This window comes from Suncus etruscus, chromosome 7 (genome assembly GCF_024139225.1).
Source record: "Suncus etruscus isolate mSunEtr1 chromosome 7, mSunEtr1.pri.cur, whole genome shotgun sequence".
Lineage (NCBI taxonomy): Eukaryota > Metazoa > Chordata > Mammalia > Eulipotyphla > Soricidae > Suncus > Suncus etruscus.
In genome coordinates this window covers 90441855-90460925 of record NC_064854.1, presented here as the reverse complement: position 1 = coordinate 90460925, position 19071 = coordinate 90441855, and the positions used below count along the sequence as shown (strand labels likewise).

General features: G+C 37.7%; 1 protein-coding gene across 1 annotated transcript in view; it reads right to left on the bottom strand.

Annotated features, from left to right (window-relative positions):
• DNAH9 (dynein axonemal heavy chain 9) overlaps nucleotides 1-19071 on the bottom strand; it is a 704007-nt gene that overhangs the window by 312580 nt on the left and 372356 nt on the right. Inside the window, exon 44 of the mRNA XM_049776731.1 lies at nucleotides 1755-1917. Within this exon, the coding sequence (XP_049632688.1) occupies nucleotides 1755-1917 (163 nt within the window). The remainder of the gene's footprint in view (nucleotides 1-1754; nucleotides 1918-19071) is intronic.

The following is a 19071-nucleotide window of genomic DNA, read 5'->3' as shown; positions in this document are numbered from 1 at the left end:
GGTATTGTATCCCTCCTCTCTTTTTTCCTTTTTCCTCCTTCTAGACTTTGTGGTTTGCACTATTGTTGAAGAAGGAGTACCATGCATATCACTTTATTTCCATTCAACAGTCAGTTAATGTCCAAAGGGAGCAGTTTCTACTACCGTTGTCATAATGATCCCTTCTCCACCCTAACTGTATTGCTCACTCCACTATTTGTAGCAAGCTTCCTACCATGTACCAGTCCCCTGGGCCCTTATTTCTATTGTCTCCAGATATTATTACCATTTATTTTTTCTATGTCCCACAAATAAGTGAGATTATTCTATATCTAACCAATAATGGATTAGAGTTCTTTTTATCTTTTACCAATACTGGTTATTTCCTCTTTTGTCTATTAGTCATTGTTTCTAATATGGGATAAGAGCAACAATATTCCTTCAGTTTAATGGTTCTCAACTACTTCTGGAATTGTGTACTTATAGAATTATCAATAACTATGTTTATAAATGTCAGTAGTACAATATAGGAGATTCTTTGGAAAGTTCTATTGCCCAGGTTACTACTTTAGTAGGAATTTTTAGGTGTGATAACAGGTATTAGTATTGTTTGAAGAGGATTCCTACAAACGACCAAAGTTGAGACCTACTATTTTAGATGATTTTATTAAAGTACAACTCTTTATATTGTTTTTATTTATTTATTTATTTTGGTTTTAAAATCATATCTGGAGAATCTCACAGATTATTCCTGACTTTGCACTCAGGAATTACTCCTGTCAGTGTTCAGGAGACCATCTGGGAACCTGGGAATTGAATCTGGGTTGACTTTCTGCAAGGCAAGCACCCTATCAATTCTACTGTCACTCTGGTCCATAGCACTATCATATCTTCTATATTTTGGATGTATTCAGGGATTACTCCTGGCACTGTGACCATGGTTCACTACTTGCTGTGCTTAGGGGATCATGTGCAGTGTTAAAGATTAAACTTGCATTGTTGTATGCAAGCACTTGTATATCTCTCCAACCCTTTTGTCTTCTTTTTCTTTGGAAGCACTAAACACTGATTGATATATGCCTGACATATAACCTTATTTAGTCAATTAAAGAGAGACTGAACTGGTATCACAGTAGCAATGAGCAGCTCTTTTTATGGACTATAAACCATGAATGCAAATGGGTAGTTTTGGTTCAGTCTTCATGGAATTATTTCAGGCAGTACAACTGAGCAGCATTCCAAAGGTGATTACATCAGAGTTCACTATATTTCTTTTATTATCGTCATGAATAAAAAGGAAGAGACTGGACAAATTGTTCTCTGGAGATTATATACATATATGTGCCTTTGCCCTCTTTCAAGAGCATGACTCATTGCTTCTAAATGGTTATTTTAATTTAGGAAATATCGGCCAGTGGTTATTCATCTGTCATTGAGAAATAGGAATTTACCATAAAATTTTTGAAGCCTGTCAGAAATCTCATTAATCTAGTTGAGTTGCTAGGGAGCCCTAGAATAAGTTTTTGTAGATGTGCTTTTTATTGGAGGATAACAAATTACAAGGAGATTATATCTATATATAACAGATTATAAGTAGATATAACAAAATTGAGGACCTTGGAAAGGCTGGTGTTCTTAAGTTGTTTCTAGAGAGGAAACACTCCTTCATATCACCAGCTTAAGATCTATGGATAAAATCGAATGACAATCGGAATGGTATAACTAATGAAAAACAGCATGACAGTCACTTCTCTTCAGCTGCCCAACCTGCTCACCTTAAAATCAGGGATCTCGTAACCTTTCCTCAGTGTAATCTGGAATATATCCATGGAGCTGATAAAAGCTGCAAGCTTTGTCAAACTCTGCTTTCCACTGCCACCAACACCTACCAACAGAGCATTTCCCCGAGGGGACTCCAAGATGCGATTGATATGACAGCTAAAGAAAAGAAACACAAGAACAAGGCATTGGTCAGACTTGCATTGAGAGGGCCATATATAATGAGACAAATGAGAATTATGACCTTCTTTGAAGGCCCATCATGGACTGAGTTGCATTTAATGAATTAGGTAGTAATAAAGGTTTTTTTTAAGTCATATTCTTTGATGAATAAGTGGTAGTAGAGGAAGAATTCTTAAATTTAGGCATACAGATGGGGAATGATGGAGCAGGGGTCTCAAACTCGTGGCCCGCAGGCCGCAAACGGCCCTCTGTAAACATTTTGTGGCCCTGTCCTAGAGGAATCTTTTTTTATTTTGTTTTGTTTTAGTTGTTTGGGTCACACCCCCCAATGTTCAAGGCTTACTACTGACTTTACACTCAAGTATCACCCCGACTTTGCCTCCTGAGGCCCGCAGATAAATTGAGTTTTAGACCCTTGGATTAAAGGGAGGGTGTGAGGTTTACTTTCTATACAACTCAGTCAAACTTGACTCTTTCCCACCTCCCTAAACTATTTTATCTCATTTGTTTTCATTCTTAGATTAGTAATCTTACAAGTTTCTACAAAGTAGAAATCTTACAATTAGGCAAAGAAAAAAAATCAGAAAGTCAGCTACTAAGGAATGTGATTGTTTAGCTTAGAAAAGAAGCACGAATTAAGTCAGCTGAATGACAGTTAGCATAGACATGTTTCGGGTATAAATTAACCTTGCTACAATTCCTAATCCCTGTTTCAGCATACAAGGTAGCTTTTTATTTTGCTTTAATTTTTTCTCTTATTTAAGTTTGGAGTTGATTTGTCATTGACTAACAAACTGTAGAATTTCTGGGGCCTCCTTCCTTCCTTCTTCCTTCCTTCCTTCTTTCCTTCCTCCCTCCCTCCCTCCATCCCTCCCTCCCTCCCTCCCTTCATTCCTTCCCTTTCTTCCTTCCCTTCCTTCCTTCCTTCCTTCCTTCCTTCCTTCCTTCCTTCCTTCCTTCCTTCCTTCCTTCCTTCCTTCCTTCCTTCCTTCCTTCCTTCCTTCCTTCCTTCCTTCCTTCCTCCCTTCCTTCCTTCCTTTTCTTCCTTTCCTTCTTTTCCTTCCCTTCCTTCCTTCTGTCCTTCCTTCCTTCCTTTCCTTCCTTCCTTCCTTCCTTCCTTCCCTCCCTCCCTTCCTTCCCTCCCTTCCTTCCCTCCCTTCCTTCCTTTCCTTCCTTCTTTCCATCCCTTCCTTTCTTTCCTTCCTTCCTTCTTTCCCTCCCTTCCTTCCCTCCCTTCCTTCCCTCCCTTTCTTCTTTTCCTTCCTTCTTTCCCTCCCTTCCTTCCCTCCCTTACTTCCCTCCCTTCCTTCCCTCCCTTCCTTCCCTCCCTTCCTTCCCTCCCTTCCTTCCCTCCTTTCCTTCCCTCCCTTCTTTCCTTTCCTTCCTTTCCTCCCTTCCTTCCCTTCCTTTCTTTCCTTCCTTCTTTTCCTTCCTTCCTTCATTTCCTTTCCTCCCTCCCTCCCTTCCTCCTTCCCTTCCTCCTTCCCTCCCTCTCTCCCTCCTTCCTTCCTTGACTCTATGTTAAGGGAGCACTTCTGGTGGGAATTGAGAGACTAAGATGATGGACTTAAACCCAGGTTGAAAGCATGCAGGGCAAGTGTCTTACTTGCATTACTATCTCTACAGACCCTGTTTTTAAGTGAAATATTATTTTACACCCAGAATATAATTATGAAGCATGTTATGATTTATAATTATAGCCTTTATAATACTGAGGTATGTTACTTCTATTTCAATATATTCATTTCTTTTATTATAAATGAATCTTGAAGCTTTTTCTATGACATATTCTATGTCATACATCCTGCTTTACTCCAAAGATTATCCCTAGTCCCTGGTATCTTTTTTCATCCACTCCTCTTTTACATATAAAAGGTCCATGTAGACTGCAATAGCCGGACATAGGTACTTTGTCACTGGACGCTCCTCTACTCAATTGTGGATTGAGCTGGTCAATAAATAGAAGTCAGTTCTGCAGGCTCCATTACAAGAATTTTGAAGCTATGCCTTTCCATGCTTTGCTACCATATGAGTGTCTCAGTTTATTATTTTCCTGTAGTGACTCTGCTTTAGATCTATTCTCTCAAGATTGAATTATAGCAAGTGGAGCCTTACATTTATAAAAATGTATTAACATAATAAAAATCTATTGACATAATACTATGATTTTTATATTTTAGTTGTGGTAATGTATAATATTAATTGATTTTCTCAAGACAAATTATTCTAGGACAAACTCCACTTGGTTATGAAGAGTGATTCTCTTGTGGTGATATTGGATTTGATTTGCCATTTAAAATATTATAGTTTGGTCTGTGACATCAGGCTGGAGAAATCTGTGCCTACCCGAGTGGTTCCCAACTGCGAGGGACTGTGAGTGTTGCCTTACGTGTTTTTCTACTGTCCTGTGTCCTGAAACACTCAGGAGTGGGACCAAAAGGGCCCAGAAAAGTCACTCTCCTAGAGTCTCCAAAAGAGCTTCTTTCTAATGAATGATCCCCACTGCAACATGCAGAAAATTCACACTAGGAACTGTGCTGGATCTCTGAAGCCCATCATATCTCTCTGGACTGTATTCTCTGCTGTGTGCTCAGGCCTAAGATTTGATCCTGTGTGTGACTTCATCCACGGAGGGCTCCCTTCCTTGGAGGTGAGTCAACCCTCCCAGAAAAGGTGGATCCAGAGGAGTGTGGCCGTGCACATTATTTAGCCAATGAATACCACCACAACACATAGAAAAACCCACAATACAAGTGTGATAATGAGGAAACAACACAGGCCAGCATCAGGCACAGAGAATGAAGATGGCAAAGCTGATGACCAGAAAATGGCCAAGCAACTAGTCAGTCTTTTAGATATGGAGCTTAGAGAAGAAATATGAAGGATGTTTGCAGAACTCAAAGAAAGCATAGATCGACTTGAACAGCACACTAATAAGAACCAAGAAAATATGAAGACAGAAATCAGAAAACTCCAAACTGAAGTAACAAATCAAAAAACAGGTCTAAAAAACTCAGTAGACAAATTGACAGACAAAATGGATAAGCTCTCCATCAGGGTAACAGTAGCTGAGGATAGAATTAGTGAGCTGGAAAATGTGATACATAACAAATCCATACAGCAGAAGAGATTGGAAGAAAGCCTTAAAGAAAATGATAGGACAATGGAAAAATTAGTCAAAGATGAAAATAGAGTCTGTGGTAAGCTCAAAAGAAACAACTTAAGAAACACTGGAATTCCAGAGACCCAGGAAGAGAATCTCCAGGAAGAATCAATGGTCAAGAATATCATTAAAGAGAAACTACCAAATTCCAGGCAGGAGTTGCGGAACCTTAAGATCAGCTGACATTTTGAGGTTTCCCCCCAGCTTGCTTCAACCTCGGAACTTTGATCATCTATGGCATCCATCCTTTGAGGGCTTGCCTCAGCTAGGTGAGTCATTCCAGGCAGGAGTTGCGATAAAGCTGACTCTGCTGGGACCATTAAGCCCACCTCTTAAGGGATCAAAGCAGAGGAGCGCGGCCACTATACTTCACCTCATGGCTGCGCACTCCCTCTAGCCAATGAATACCACCACAACCCGTAGAAAAACCCACAACACCAGCGTGACAATGGGGAAACTGCGCAGACCAACATCAGGTATAGAGAATGAAGATAGCAACTCTTATGACCCAACAACAGCCAACCACGTAGTTAATCTTTCAGATATGGAATTTAGAGTAGAAATATGGAGGATGCTCACAGAAATCAAAGAAAGTATAGAACAGAACACTAATAAGTATCAAAAGAATATGTAGATAGAAATTAGAAAACTCCAAACTGAAATATCAGGTCAAATAACAGGTCTGCAAAACTCAGTAGATGAATTGAAGAACAAAATGAATGAACTTTCCCACTGGTTAACAGCAGCTGAGGATAGAATTAGTACGATGAAAGATGAGATGCAGAACAACTCCATACAACAGAAGAGATTGGAAAACAAGCCTTAAAGCAAATTATCAGAAAAAGGAAAAATTATTCAAAGAATATGAATAGATGAAAATAAAAGTCTTTAATAAGCTCAACAGAAACAACTTAAGAATCACTGGAGTCCCAGAGACCCAAGAAGAAAATCTCCAGGAAGAATCAACATTCAAGAACATCACCAAAGATAAACTACCAGAGCTAAAAATACATGTGACCTAATCCTGCATGCCCGAAGAGTACTAGCTAAAAGAGACCCCAGGAAAAACACCCCAAGACACATGCTACTTACAATGATGAAATCACAGATAGAAACAGAACTCTGAAAGCAAGATCAAAAAGGGAAATTACATTCAATGGAACATCCTTGAGATTTAGAGCAGACTTCTCACCAGAAACACTCAAGGCCAGAAGGCAGTGGTGGGACATAGTGACAAAACTCAATGAAATAAATGCTTCACCTAGAATACTACACCCAGCAAAACTCACTTTCAGGTTTGGAAGAAGTATACACTGCTTCACAGATAAACAGCAGCTCAAAAACTTTATAGACTCTAAACCAGCCTTAAATTAACACACAAAAATCAATGGCCTTTCTATACACCAATAGTAATAAGGAAGAAATAGACATTAAGAAAACAACCCCATTCACAATAGTGCCACACAAACTCAAATATCTTGGAATCAACTTGACTAAAAATGTGAAAGACCTATACAAAGAAAACTATAAAACTCTGCTCCAAGAAATAAGAGAGGACACGCGGAAATGGAAACACATACCCTGCTCATGGATTGGCAGGATTAACATCATCAAAATGGCAATACTCCCCAAGGCGTTATACAGATTCAACGCTATCCCTCTAAAGATACCTATGACATTCTTCAGAGGTAGATCAGGCACTTTTGAAATTTGTTTGGAACAATAAACACCCTAGAATAGCTAAAGCAATCATTGGGAAAAAGAATATGGGAGGAATTACTTTCCCCAACTTTAAACTTTACTACAAAGCAATAGTTATCAAAACAGCATGGTATTGGAATAAGGACAGACCCTCAGATCAGTGGAATAGGCTTGAATACTCAGAAAATGTTCCCCAGACATACAATCACCTAATTTTTGATAAAGGAGCAGGAAATCCTAAATGGAGCAAGGAAAGCCTCTTCAACAAGTGGTGTTGGCACAACTGGCTAGCCACTTGCAAAAAATTGAACTTAGACCCCCAGCTAACATCATGTACGAAGGTAAAATCTAAATGGATTAAAGACCTCGATATCCGACCCCAAACCATAAGATATATAGAACAACACATAGGCAAAACTCTCCAGGACATTGAGACTTCAGGCATCTTCAAGGAGGAAACTGCACTCTCCAAGCAAGTGAAAACAGAGATTAACAGATGGGAATATATTAAGTTGAGAAGCTTCTGCACCTCAAAGGAAATAGTGCCCAGGATACAAGAGCCACCCACTGAGTGGGAGAATCTATTCACCCAATACCCATCAGACAAAGGGCTAATCTCCAAAATATACAAGGCACTGACAGAAATTTACAAGAAAAAAACATCTAATCCCATCAAAAAATGGGGAGAAGAAATGAACAGACACTTTGACAAAGAAGAAATACAAATGGCCAAAAGACACATGAAGAAATGCTCCACATCACTAATCATCAGAGAGATGCAAATCAAAACAACAATGAGATACCACCTCACACCACAGAGAATGGCACACATCACAAAGAATGAGAACAAACAGTGCTGGCGGGGATGTGGAGAGAAAGGAACCCTTATCCACTGCTGGTGGGAATGTCGTCTAGTTCAACCTTTATGGAAAGCAATATGGAGATTCCTCCAAAAACTGGAAATCGAGCTCCCATACGATCCAGCTATACCACTCCTAGGAATATACCCTAAGAACACAAAAATACAATACAAAAATCCCTTCCTTACACCTATATTCATTGCAGCACTATTTACCATAGCAAGACTCTGGAAACAACCAAGATGCCCTTCAACAGACAAATGGCTAAAGAAACTGTGGTACATATACACAATGGAATATTATGCAGCTGTCAGGAGGGATGAAGTCATGAAATTTTCCTATACATGGATGTACACAGAATCTATTATGCTGAGTGAAATAAGTCAGAGAGAGAGAGAAAAACGCAGAATGGTCTCACTCATCTATGGGTTTTAAGAAAAATGAAAGACATTCTTGCAATAATAAATTTCAGACACAAAAGAGAAAAGAGCTGGAAGTTCCAGCTCACCTCAGGAAGCTCACCACAAAGAGTGATGAGTTTAGTTAGAGAAATAACTACATTTTGAACTGTCCTAATATTGAGAATGTATGAGGGAAATGTAGAGCCTGTTTAGGGTACAGGCGGGGGTTGGGTGGGGAGGAGGGAGATTTGGGACTTGGGTGATGGGAATGTTGCACTGGTGATGGGTGGTGTTCCTTTTATGACTGAAACCCAAACACAATCATGTATGTAATCAAGGTGTTTAAATAAAAAAAAAAGAAAAAAAAAGAAATCTAATTAGCTATGTGCAAAAAAAAAAAAAAAAGAAAAAGTAAAAGATCTACTTTAAAGACAAGACAGACCAACAAACACACCAAACTTCTACAGAAAGATGGCAATAAATACCATGACAATTATCTCTCTCAATGTCAATGGACTAAATGCACCCGTTAAGAGGCACAGAGTGGAGTGGCGAAATGGATCAAAAAACTGAACTCAACCCTCTGCTACCTACAAGAAACACACCTGACTAGTTAGAATAAACATAGACTCAAAATCAAAGGCTGGAGGAAAATCATCTAAGCAAACAACACCCTTATAAAGCTGGAGTGGCCATACTAATATCAGATGACACAAACTTTATACTCAGAAAAGTTGTAAGGGACAAAGATGGACATTATGTTCTAATCAAGGGATATGTAAAGCAGGAAGAAATCACTCTCTTAAACATATATGCACTCAATGAGGGACCAGCAAAGTATTTAATACAATTGTTGACAAATCTAAAAAAGGATATCAATAATAACAGAATAATTGTGGGAGACCTCAACACAGGTCTGTGAACTCTTGATAGGTCAACCAGATTCAAACCCAACAAAAATATACGAGAACTGAAAAGAGAAATGGAAGAAAGAGACCTAGTAGTTATACATTTGCAGGCTACTTTTGCTGACCACAAGGCTCTGAAGTTAGATGTAAACTACAAAGGGACACACAAGAAAAACTTTAACACCTGGAAATTAAACAGTCTACTACTGAAAAACAGTGGGTCCGAGATGAAATCAAAGAGGAAATCAAAACTTTCCTGGAGACAAATGAAAATGAAAACACAAACTGCCAGAATCTATGGGACACAGCAAAAGTGGTACTGAGAGAAAATTTTATAGGTTTGCAAGCACACATCAGGAAAGAAGAAGGAAAATACCTGAATAGCTTAATGTTGCAGCTTATAGAATTAGTAAATGATCAACAAAAATAGGGAGACAGAAGGAAATAACAAAGTAGAGAGCAGAAATCAATGAAATAGAAACCCAAAAAACAATTTGAAAGATCAACGAAAGCAGAAGTTGGTTCTTTGAAAAATAAACAAGATTGAAAGACCATTGGCAAAATTCACAAAGCAAAAGCGGGAGAGAAACTTGATAATGCATATTAGAAATGAAAAGGGGGAGATCACTACAGATACTACATAGATTCAAAGGGTATTCAGAGAATACTTTGAAAAACTCTATTCCACTAAATATGAGAACCTGGAAGAAATAGATAAATTTTTGAACTCATATAACCTTCCATGGTTGAATAAAGAAAATGTAGCATATCTAAACGCCCCCATCACTATTGAGGAAATTATGCCCAAAAAGAAAAGCCCAGACCATGACAGATTTACGAATAAATTCTTTCAACCCTTTCAAGAGGAACTACTACCAATCCTGGATAGGCCCTTTTATGAAATTGAAAAAACAGGAATACTTCCAAATAGCTTTTATGAAGCCAACATCACCTTAATACCAAAAGCAGATAGAAATTCTGCCAAAAAAAATTACAGACAAATATCCCTGATGAACACAGATGCAAAGGTCCTCAACAAAATTCTGGCAAACAGGATCGAATGCCTCATCAAGAAGATCGTTCACTATGATCAAGTAGGTTTCATCCCAGGATGAAAGTCTGGTTTAACATCTGTAAATCTACCAACATAATACACATCAACAACAAGAAAAATTAAAAACACATGGTCATATCAATAGATGCAGAAAAAGCATTTGATAAGATCCAACACCCATCCTTGAGGAAAACTCTCAGCAAGATGGAATGAAAGGAACCTTTCGCAATATACTTAAGGCCATCTACCACAGGCCAATGGTAAATATTACCCTCAATGGAGAAAAACTAAAAGCCTTCCCTCTAAATTCTGGTACAAGACAGGCTCGACACCCTCGAATAGCTAAAGCAATCATTGAGAAAAAGAATATGGGAGGCGTTATTTTCCACAACTTTAAATTATATTACAAAGCAATAGTTATCAAAACAGCATAATATTGAATAAAGAAAGACCGTCAGATCAGTGAAATAGACTTGAATGTTCAGAGAATGTTCTGCAGACATACAATCACCTAATCTTTGATAAAAGAGCAAGAAATCCTAAATGGAGCAAGGAAAACCTCTTCAACAAGTGGTGTTGGCACAACTGGATAGCCACTTGCAAAAAATTGAACTTAGACCCCCAGCTAACATCATGTGTGAAGGTAAAATCCAAATAGATTAAAAACTTCGATATCAGACCTGATACCATAAGGTATATAGAACAACACGTAGGTAAAACACTCCATAAAATTGAGACTAAAGGCATTTTCAAGGAGGAAACTTCACTCTCCAAACAAGTGAAAGCAGAGATTAACAGATGGGAATATATTAAGCTGAGAAGCTTCTGCACCTCTAAGGAAATATTGTCCAGGACACAAGAGTCACCCACTGAGTGGGAGATACTATTCACCCAATACCCATCAGATAATGGGCTAATCTTCAAAATATACAAGGAACTGACAGAACTTTACAAGAAAAAACATCTAATACCATCAAACAATGGGGAGAAGAAATGGACAAACACTTTGATAAAGAAGAAATACAAATGGCCAAAAGGCACATGAAAAGTTGCTCCACGTCACTAATTATCAAATCAAATAAAAACAAGTATGAGGTACTACCTCACACCCCAAAGATGGGCACTTATCACAAAAAATGAGAACAAGCAGTGTTGGTGGGGATGTGGAGAGAAAATAACTCTTATCCACTGCTGGTGGGAATGCTGTCTCGTCCAACCTTTCTGAAAAAAAAAAAAAAAAAAAAAAAAAAAAAAAAAACCCTGGAAATTGAGCTCCCATACGACCTAGCTATACCACTCCTAGGAATATACCCTAGGAACACAAAAATACAATACAAAAATCCCTTCCTTACACCTATATTCATTGCAGCAGTATTTACCATAGCAAGACTCTGGAAACAACCAAGATGCCTTTCAACGGATGAATGGCTAAAGAAACTGTAGTACATATACACAATTGAATATTATGCAGCCCTCAGGAGAGATGAAGTCATGAAATTTTCTTATACATGGATGTACATGGAATCTATTATGCTGAATGAAATAAGTCAGAGAGAGAGAAGAAAACGCAGAATAGTTTCACTCATCTATGGGTTTTAAGAAAAACAAAAGACATTCTTGCAAATATTTTCAGGGACAAAAGAGAGGAGGGCCGGAAGTTACAGCACTCTTCATAAACCTCACTACAAAGAGTGATGAGTTTAGTTAGAGAAATAACTACATTTTGAACTGTCCTAATAATGAGAATGTATGAAGGAATTAGAAAGCCTGTCTAGAGTACAGGAGGGACGGGGTGGCGAGGAGGGATATTTGCGACATTGGTGGTGGGAATGTTGCACTTGTGATGGGGGGGTGTCCTCTTCTATGACTGAAACACAACCACAATCATGTTCATAACCAAGGTGTTTAAATAAAATGTCATTTAAAATATTATATTTTATGCAACATGGTTACAAAAGTTTTAATTTATGCTTTTTTAGCCACACAATGCAGTACTCGGGATTTACTTAGGGATCTGTTCTCAGGAATTTCACCTGTTGGATTTCAGAGAATATGTGTGTGGTATAATTTTCTTGATGAGTTGTTGAATTCTATTTGTTAATGTTTTGTTGAGATTTTTTGCTTCCATGTTCACCAAGGATATGGAATTATAATTCTCTCTTTTGTGTGTGGTATCTAGCTCTGCTTTTGGTATTAGGATGATGTTACCTTTATAGAATTTTTTTCAGTGTGTTTCTTTAATTTCCTTGAAGAATTTCAGAGTATTGGCAATATATCCTCTTTAAAAGTTTGAAAGAACTCACTAGTAAATCCATCTGGGCCGACTGTAGATATTGAGAAGCCTATTGATTAACCATTCAATATCTTGAATAGTGATATGTCTGTTCAGGTATTTATGGTCATCTTGGTTCAACATGAAAAGGTTTTGGCATTTCAACAATTTACCCTTTCTTCCAGGTTCTCTTCTTTTCTGGCATATTCTCAAAGTAATCTCAGATTACCCTTTAGATTTCTGTAGTGCCCATTAGTGACATCCCTTTTGCATTTCTGATTCTGTTTATTCAATTTCAAAAAAAACTTAAAAATATTACTTTGAAAGAATATTTACATGTTTACATTTTGACATTTTACATTTGAAATATTTACACTTTGAAAGAATTTGCACAGTTCATCATTGCACTTAGTACAATAACTATGTAGCTCTAAGAAAGTATAATATAATTTAATTTGCAGCAGCAAAATAAAAATAGAAATTATCATTTTTAATTTAGTCAGATGGAATGGGATATATGCAGAATAATGTATTTCATATTTGTCAGATGCAGTATAGTATATGTCAACATAAATACAAAGGCAACTTAATGAGAAAATTAATACAAAGATTGAATTGGTGTGAGGTAGAGAGGGATTGGTTCTGGAATTTTTGGAAGAGGGAGGTAGAGTCTCTTTTTCAGAGTATGATGTTGGCATTATGTATATTGAAAATAATTATTAATAATTATTAAACCACAGAATATCAATGAATAAAATTAAAATTATATTATCTTTATTGCAATATTGGTAATGAGGGTGTGAGAGTGGAACAGCCCATAGAAAGAATTCCATATTTCCCCTTCTATGCAGATAACCTTGATACCTACCCATGCAAGAAGTACTCAGCAAATCGCGGTCAAATAAATTTATGACCTATGTATTTCCCAAAAGAATTAAGCAGGGACTCAGTCAGCCCAACTATTTCTATCATAAAATATTAGACCTTGGTGTTACTTTCTTACTTTTTCTACCAGAAGAATCTCTTTCATTCCTTTTGAAAGTTCACTGGTATTCAGAAAAAAGGCTTGTTATCCAGGTTTTTTAAAGTACTCACAAACATCAACAAAACACAATTTAAAAATTCTTTCAGAAATGGTGAGGAAAACAAAAAGACACTGTTTTGAAGAGGACAAATAAATTGTCAGTAGGCACATAATAAAGTGCTCATCATCATTTAATCATTATTGAAATATAAGTCAAGTACACAAGATCTCATCTGATATGAGTGAAAATTGCACAAATTAAAAATAACAACAATCTAACCCTGAACTCCAGATTCCAAATGAAGATCCGACACAGCTCTCTGAAACAGCACCAGGAACCATACTCCCTCTGAGGAATTCCTAATATCGCTCTAGCACCAACTTGCAACAGGCTGGTACAACAACCAGACAATGAGAAAACAAAATAAACTTGATCCAAAAGCAGGTTGCCCTATCTCATCATCTAATGGTAAGATAAAATAAAAAGACAGGCCATCCTTTGACCTGTACAAATACCAAGATCACGAATTATAGAAGACAGATTTTGACAACCGAGACTGAGCAGAACTTTTCCTGAGACCAATAAGAAAGATGCTAGCCTAGACTTTGGCCTAGGATTTGTACAAAAACCAAGTTCTCTAATCCTAGAGTCTGACTTTGACAACCATGACCGAGCATATCTCCTGGAGTCATAAAGAAAGACTCTATCCTAGATTACAGCCTAAATCTTTTAAAAAACCAAGACCACTAATTACTGAAGACTGATTACAACAAACATGACAGAACAGTCTTCTAGAACCTTGACAAAAGACTCTTATCCTAGACTTTGTCCTACTGATTTCCTCATTCAGAAATGAGCAGAAAGTTTTATAGAACCATAAAAAGATCTTGGGGTTCCATAATAAATGGGTATGGAACCTGTAGTTGCTCCTATGACAGTATTCTTTCTTCAAGGGTGGAGAAACTCCATTATCTCCTAGGCCAAGGCAATTCTCCTTCTAACTTCCCCAGTATGTATTGTGCCTATTCAAAAAAAGCAAAAACAAACAAAAAAAGCAACAAACAAACAAACCCCAATCCAAAACAAAACCAAACTAAACAAAACATAAAACCCACAAAGCCTTGTCACACTAGTTCTTTATTTTTTTCATCTTTTTCTTTCTTCTTGTAGTTATTTTGGTATTGATTTTTATTGCTGTTGTTGTGTCTTATGTCATTGCTTTTTTATTTTTTGTTTTTCTTTTTTCTTTCCTTCTTTTGAATTCATATTTATAGTTTCTAAACGATTCCTCCCAGCTTTTATTCGTCTTCTTTCTTTTCTTTTTCCAACAAAACCACAGAATCTTGTTCTCCCTCATAAATCGAGGGGGAAAATGAATGCAACAAGACATATAAACATTGAGTGGAAATCAAAATAATCAGACTTAAACTTAAACTCAAAGTCAATGACACCAGAATTGATACTCAATCTACAACAAGCTATACACAAAGGAAACCTATTACACTAGCAGTCCATGGGGCAAAGTGGGGAGTATGGATTCATGCTGGGAACAGGGGTGGAGGAAGGACATTTGCAGTGTGAATGTCCCTAATTCATTTCACTATGTACCTTAAACATTACCGTAAAAGACTTGTAATTCACTTTTTTCACAATGAAATTATTAAAAAATAAAAATAGCGTCAATCTGTACTTGAAGAGATGTGGTATAAAGGAACCCTCATCTACTGCTGGTGAGAGTATTGTCTAGTTCAATCTGTAGTAGATAGTATGATGAGTGCTCAGTAAATTTAGAATTGAGCTGCCATATGACATGGCAATGCTACTTTTGGGTATCTACACTCAGGACTTAAAACTTTAATTCAAAAGGATGTACGTTATTATTCTTTGCTGTAATGAGTACAATAACTAAGATATAGAATAAATCTATTTGTTCAATCACAAGCAATGGATTATAAATATATGGTGTAAGAAAAACCCTGTAAGAAAAAAGAGCTGTAATTAACTATAAAATAATAAAATTTGTTGTAACATGGTTGGAACTAGAAGATATGTTGAGTCAATTAAATCAGAAGAATAACAAAAAACTATCTCACTTATCTGTAGTATATATAAATAACTTGATAAAAATGTAAATTAGTAAAGGGGATGCCTTTGACCCCAGAGATTAAGGAGGGAAACAGAGAATGGAAGTAATTAAAGCATGAAAAAAGAAGACAAGAAAGGCAAGTAATGGGGAAACAAGTGTCAGAGCTCCAGTTAGATTTTTATGTGGGAGTGTGGGGTAGCAAAAAACACAGATCACAGACTCATCAATAATAAAAATATTAGGTCTATGCTGCAACAACCAAACTTTGTAATGTTCTGGTAAAGTTTTCAGACATGGAGTTTCAGTGAGGTGAAGTATAGAAACATTGATCATGAGAGTTGACACTGGTGGTAGAATTGATGTTGAAATTCCATCAAAGTATGCCTAAAATACAACTATTATAATATCATCTGCCTCTGTTTCCACTTATTTGGAGAGTGCAGATTCCTCCTTGAAGATGCCTTTAGTCTCAATGTCATGGAGTGTTTTACCTATGTGTTTGTCTATATACATTATGGTCTCAGGTATGATATCAAGGTCTTTAATCCATTTGGATTTTACCTTAGTACATGGTGTCAGGTAGGGGTCTGAGTTTGCTTTTTTGCAAGTGGCTAACCAGTTGTGTCAACAACACTTATTGAAGAGGCTTTCCCTGCTCCATTTAGGATTTCTTGCTCCTTTATCAAAAATTAGGTGATATTATGTCTGGGGAACATTTTTGAGTACTCAAGTCTATTCCACTGATCTGAGAGTTTGTCATTTCAATACCATGCTGTTTTGATAACTATTTCTTTGTAGTACAGTTCAAAGTCGAAGAAAGTAATGCCTCCCATATTCCTTATCCCAAGTATTGCTTTTTTAAAATTTTTATTGTGATCTAAGTGCATTACAAATCTTTCACTGCATCATTTATGGTACATAGTGACAATGAATGAGGGGCATTCCCACCACCAGTGCTATATTCCCTCCACCCCTGTTCCCAGTATGCATCCCATATCTCCCTCCTTTACCCCCCAGAATGCTAGTGCAACTGGTCTCCACTTTACATCTTGTTGTAGATTGAGCATCCATTCCACTTTCATTGGAGATAAAAAGGATAAGAAAAAAGAGAGAAAAAATTTGGTGACCACTACCAAAAAAGAAAGGAGAGAGAAAAAAAAGAAAAATGGAAGACAAAAAAAAATGGACCCGGCAAATAAAAGTAAAAATAAATCTCTAAATAATAAACACAAGAGTGAAAAAGAAAGAGAAAAGAGGAAGAAAAAAGAAAAAGAAAAAAGTCAAAAACTAACAAATCAAAACAAAACAAGAAAAAGTATGGGTGCTGGAGTGGCAGGGTTTGGCGTTCACCCCAATTTTTTTTTTCATAGGCACAGTAAGCATTGGGGAAGAAAGGGAATTCCCGTGGCCTAAGAGATTCAGGGTTTCTCCATCCTTGAAGCATACCATCATGAAATCAACCCCTGTCTCCATACATATATACTCATTACCCCATCCCAAAGGCTTTTTTGTGATGCCAGGAAAGTTTCCTCTTGGTTGTGTGTGAGAAAATCAAGCCACTGTAGCTAGCGATCTTGGTATTTGTGCAGGTTATAGGTCAGGGTCTAGGATAGAGTCTCTAGGTTCCTATTCATCGTTGTTGTGGTGTTCAGTCTTCCGCAACGCTCCCTGTTTTCATTCAGTCCCTAAGCCGAAGCCTAGGATATTATGGATCCAAAGGTTCTGCTCAGTCTCTGTTGTCCAAGTTGGACCTCTGCAATTAGACATCTTGTTGTTGTTGTTGTTTTTTATGTATTCTGGGCAACAACCTAGGGTAGTATTTTACTTATTAGTCCCAAGGTAGGCTCTGTTCAGTCATGGTTGTCATAGTCAGTTTTCTGTTGTTGGTGCTCTTATTTTTCCAGTTCAAAGGACGATATCTCTTCTGATTTCCATTTAGTGTTAGGTGATGTGATAGGACCGCCTAGTCTTAGGTCAAGTTTTCCTTTCCTCGTTGTCATATCAAAACTGGCACAAGTTGGTGCCAGAGCAGTGTTATAAATTTCCCAATGGAGCTTAGTTCCTGGTGTTGTTGCCCGGAGCTGTATCATTTCTACGTTGGGGATCTGGGGTTTGTGATTGGACTAACACTGTGCAATCTCCTGGGGACTGAGTTGTATCCACATGACACATGTTCAGGATGAAAGGCACCCTTCTGCTATAAAAAGTGAGTTTTTATCCCTAGAAGATAAGATCTTGTTTCTGTGTCTATGGCTTCCCCTTTTATCACTGTGCCCATACAAAAACGTATGGTGTCATACTGTGTTGCTGGTGCTATTCTGGGTAAGGATGGCAGGCTGCACACACAGAGTCTGTCGTCTGGTTTTGTTCTGTGCTTTTATCCCAGACAAGGCTTTTTGTACCAAGCAGCACCAAAAATGGTAAGGATAGAGAAAAATGTATATATTAAAATAGAACAAATAAATAAAACTGAGTTAAAAAGAAAAGGTATTCGAATAAAACAAGTGGTGGAGGAGGCTACCTGTATACACATCTTAAGATGTATTGTTATACAGGTATTGAGCTTACATAGGTAATATAAGACTCCCAATTAGGTCTTTTGATATATTCTTGTGGGGAGTAAAAGCCAAGGTACCTTTCTTTTTTTTTTATAATTATCTTTATTTAAACACCGTGATTACAAATATGATTATAGTTGTATGATTACAGTCATGTAAAGAACACCCCCCTTCACCAGTGCAACATTCCCACCACCAATTTTCCAGATCTCCCTCCTCCCCACCCCCCCACACCTGTACTCGAGACAGGCTTTCTACTTCCCTCATTCATTCACATTGTTATGATAGTTTTCAGTGTAGTCATCTCTCCAACTGCACTCATCACTCTATGTGATGAGCTTCATGTCATGAGCTGCACCTACCAGCCCTCATCTCTCTTGTCTCTGAGATACTGTTAAAATGTCTTTCATTTTTCTTAAAACCCATAGGTGAGTGAAACCATTCTGCATCTCTCTCTCCCTCTGACTTACTTCACTCAGCATAATAGATTCCATGTACATCCATGTATAGGAAAATTTCATGACTTCATCTCTCCTGACAGCTGCATAGTATTCCATTGTGTATATGTACCACAGTTTTTTAGCCACTCATCTGTTGATTGTTGGTTGTTTCTAGGGTCTGGCTATTGTAAATAGTGCTGCAATGAATATAGGTGTAAGGAAGGGATTTTTATATTGTATTTTTGTGTTCCTCGGGTATATTCCTAGGTGTGGTATAGCTGGTACTTTTTGATTCACAGGCCTTGGAATTGAGTTTGAGAGAGGCTTTGCTGCATTACGAGACCATATAGTGTCTTTGAGCTGGGGGTTTTGCTGAGGCAGATTCCTGTATCGTGCAACAGTCCACGATTTGGTGGGGGTGAGAAGGGCCATCAAGCATGAGTCAGCAGGCGTGCTGGTTGTAGTTTTTTGCTGAGGTATGAGAACGGGAACCCAGAGGGTGTCTTTCACTGAGGAGCTGGAAAGTGGTCTGTTGGGGCAGGAGGTCAATCTTAGTGCCTACCGAGTTAGGAACTGAGGGTAAAGAGGGTTAAATTAGGGGAAGATAATGGATCAGAATTGGGAGATGAGGGGATAGAAGAGACACAGGGGTAGGGGAGAGG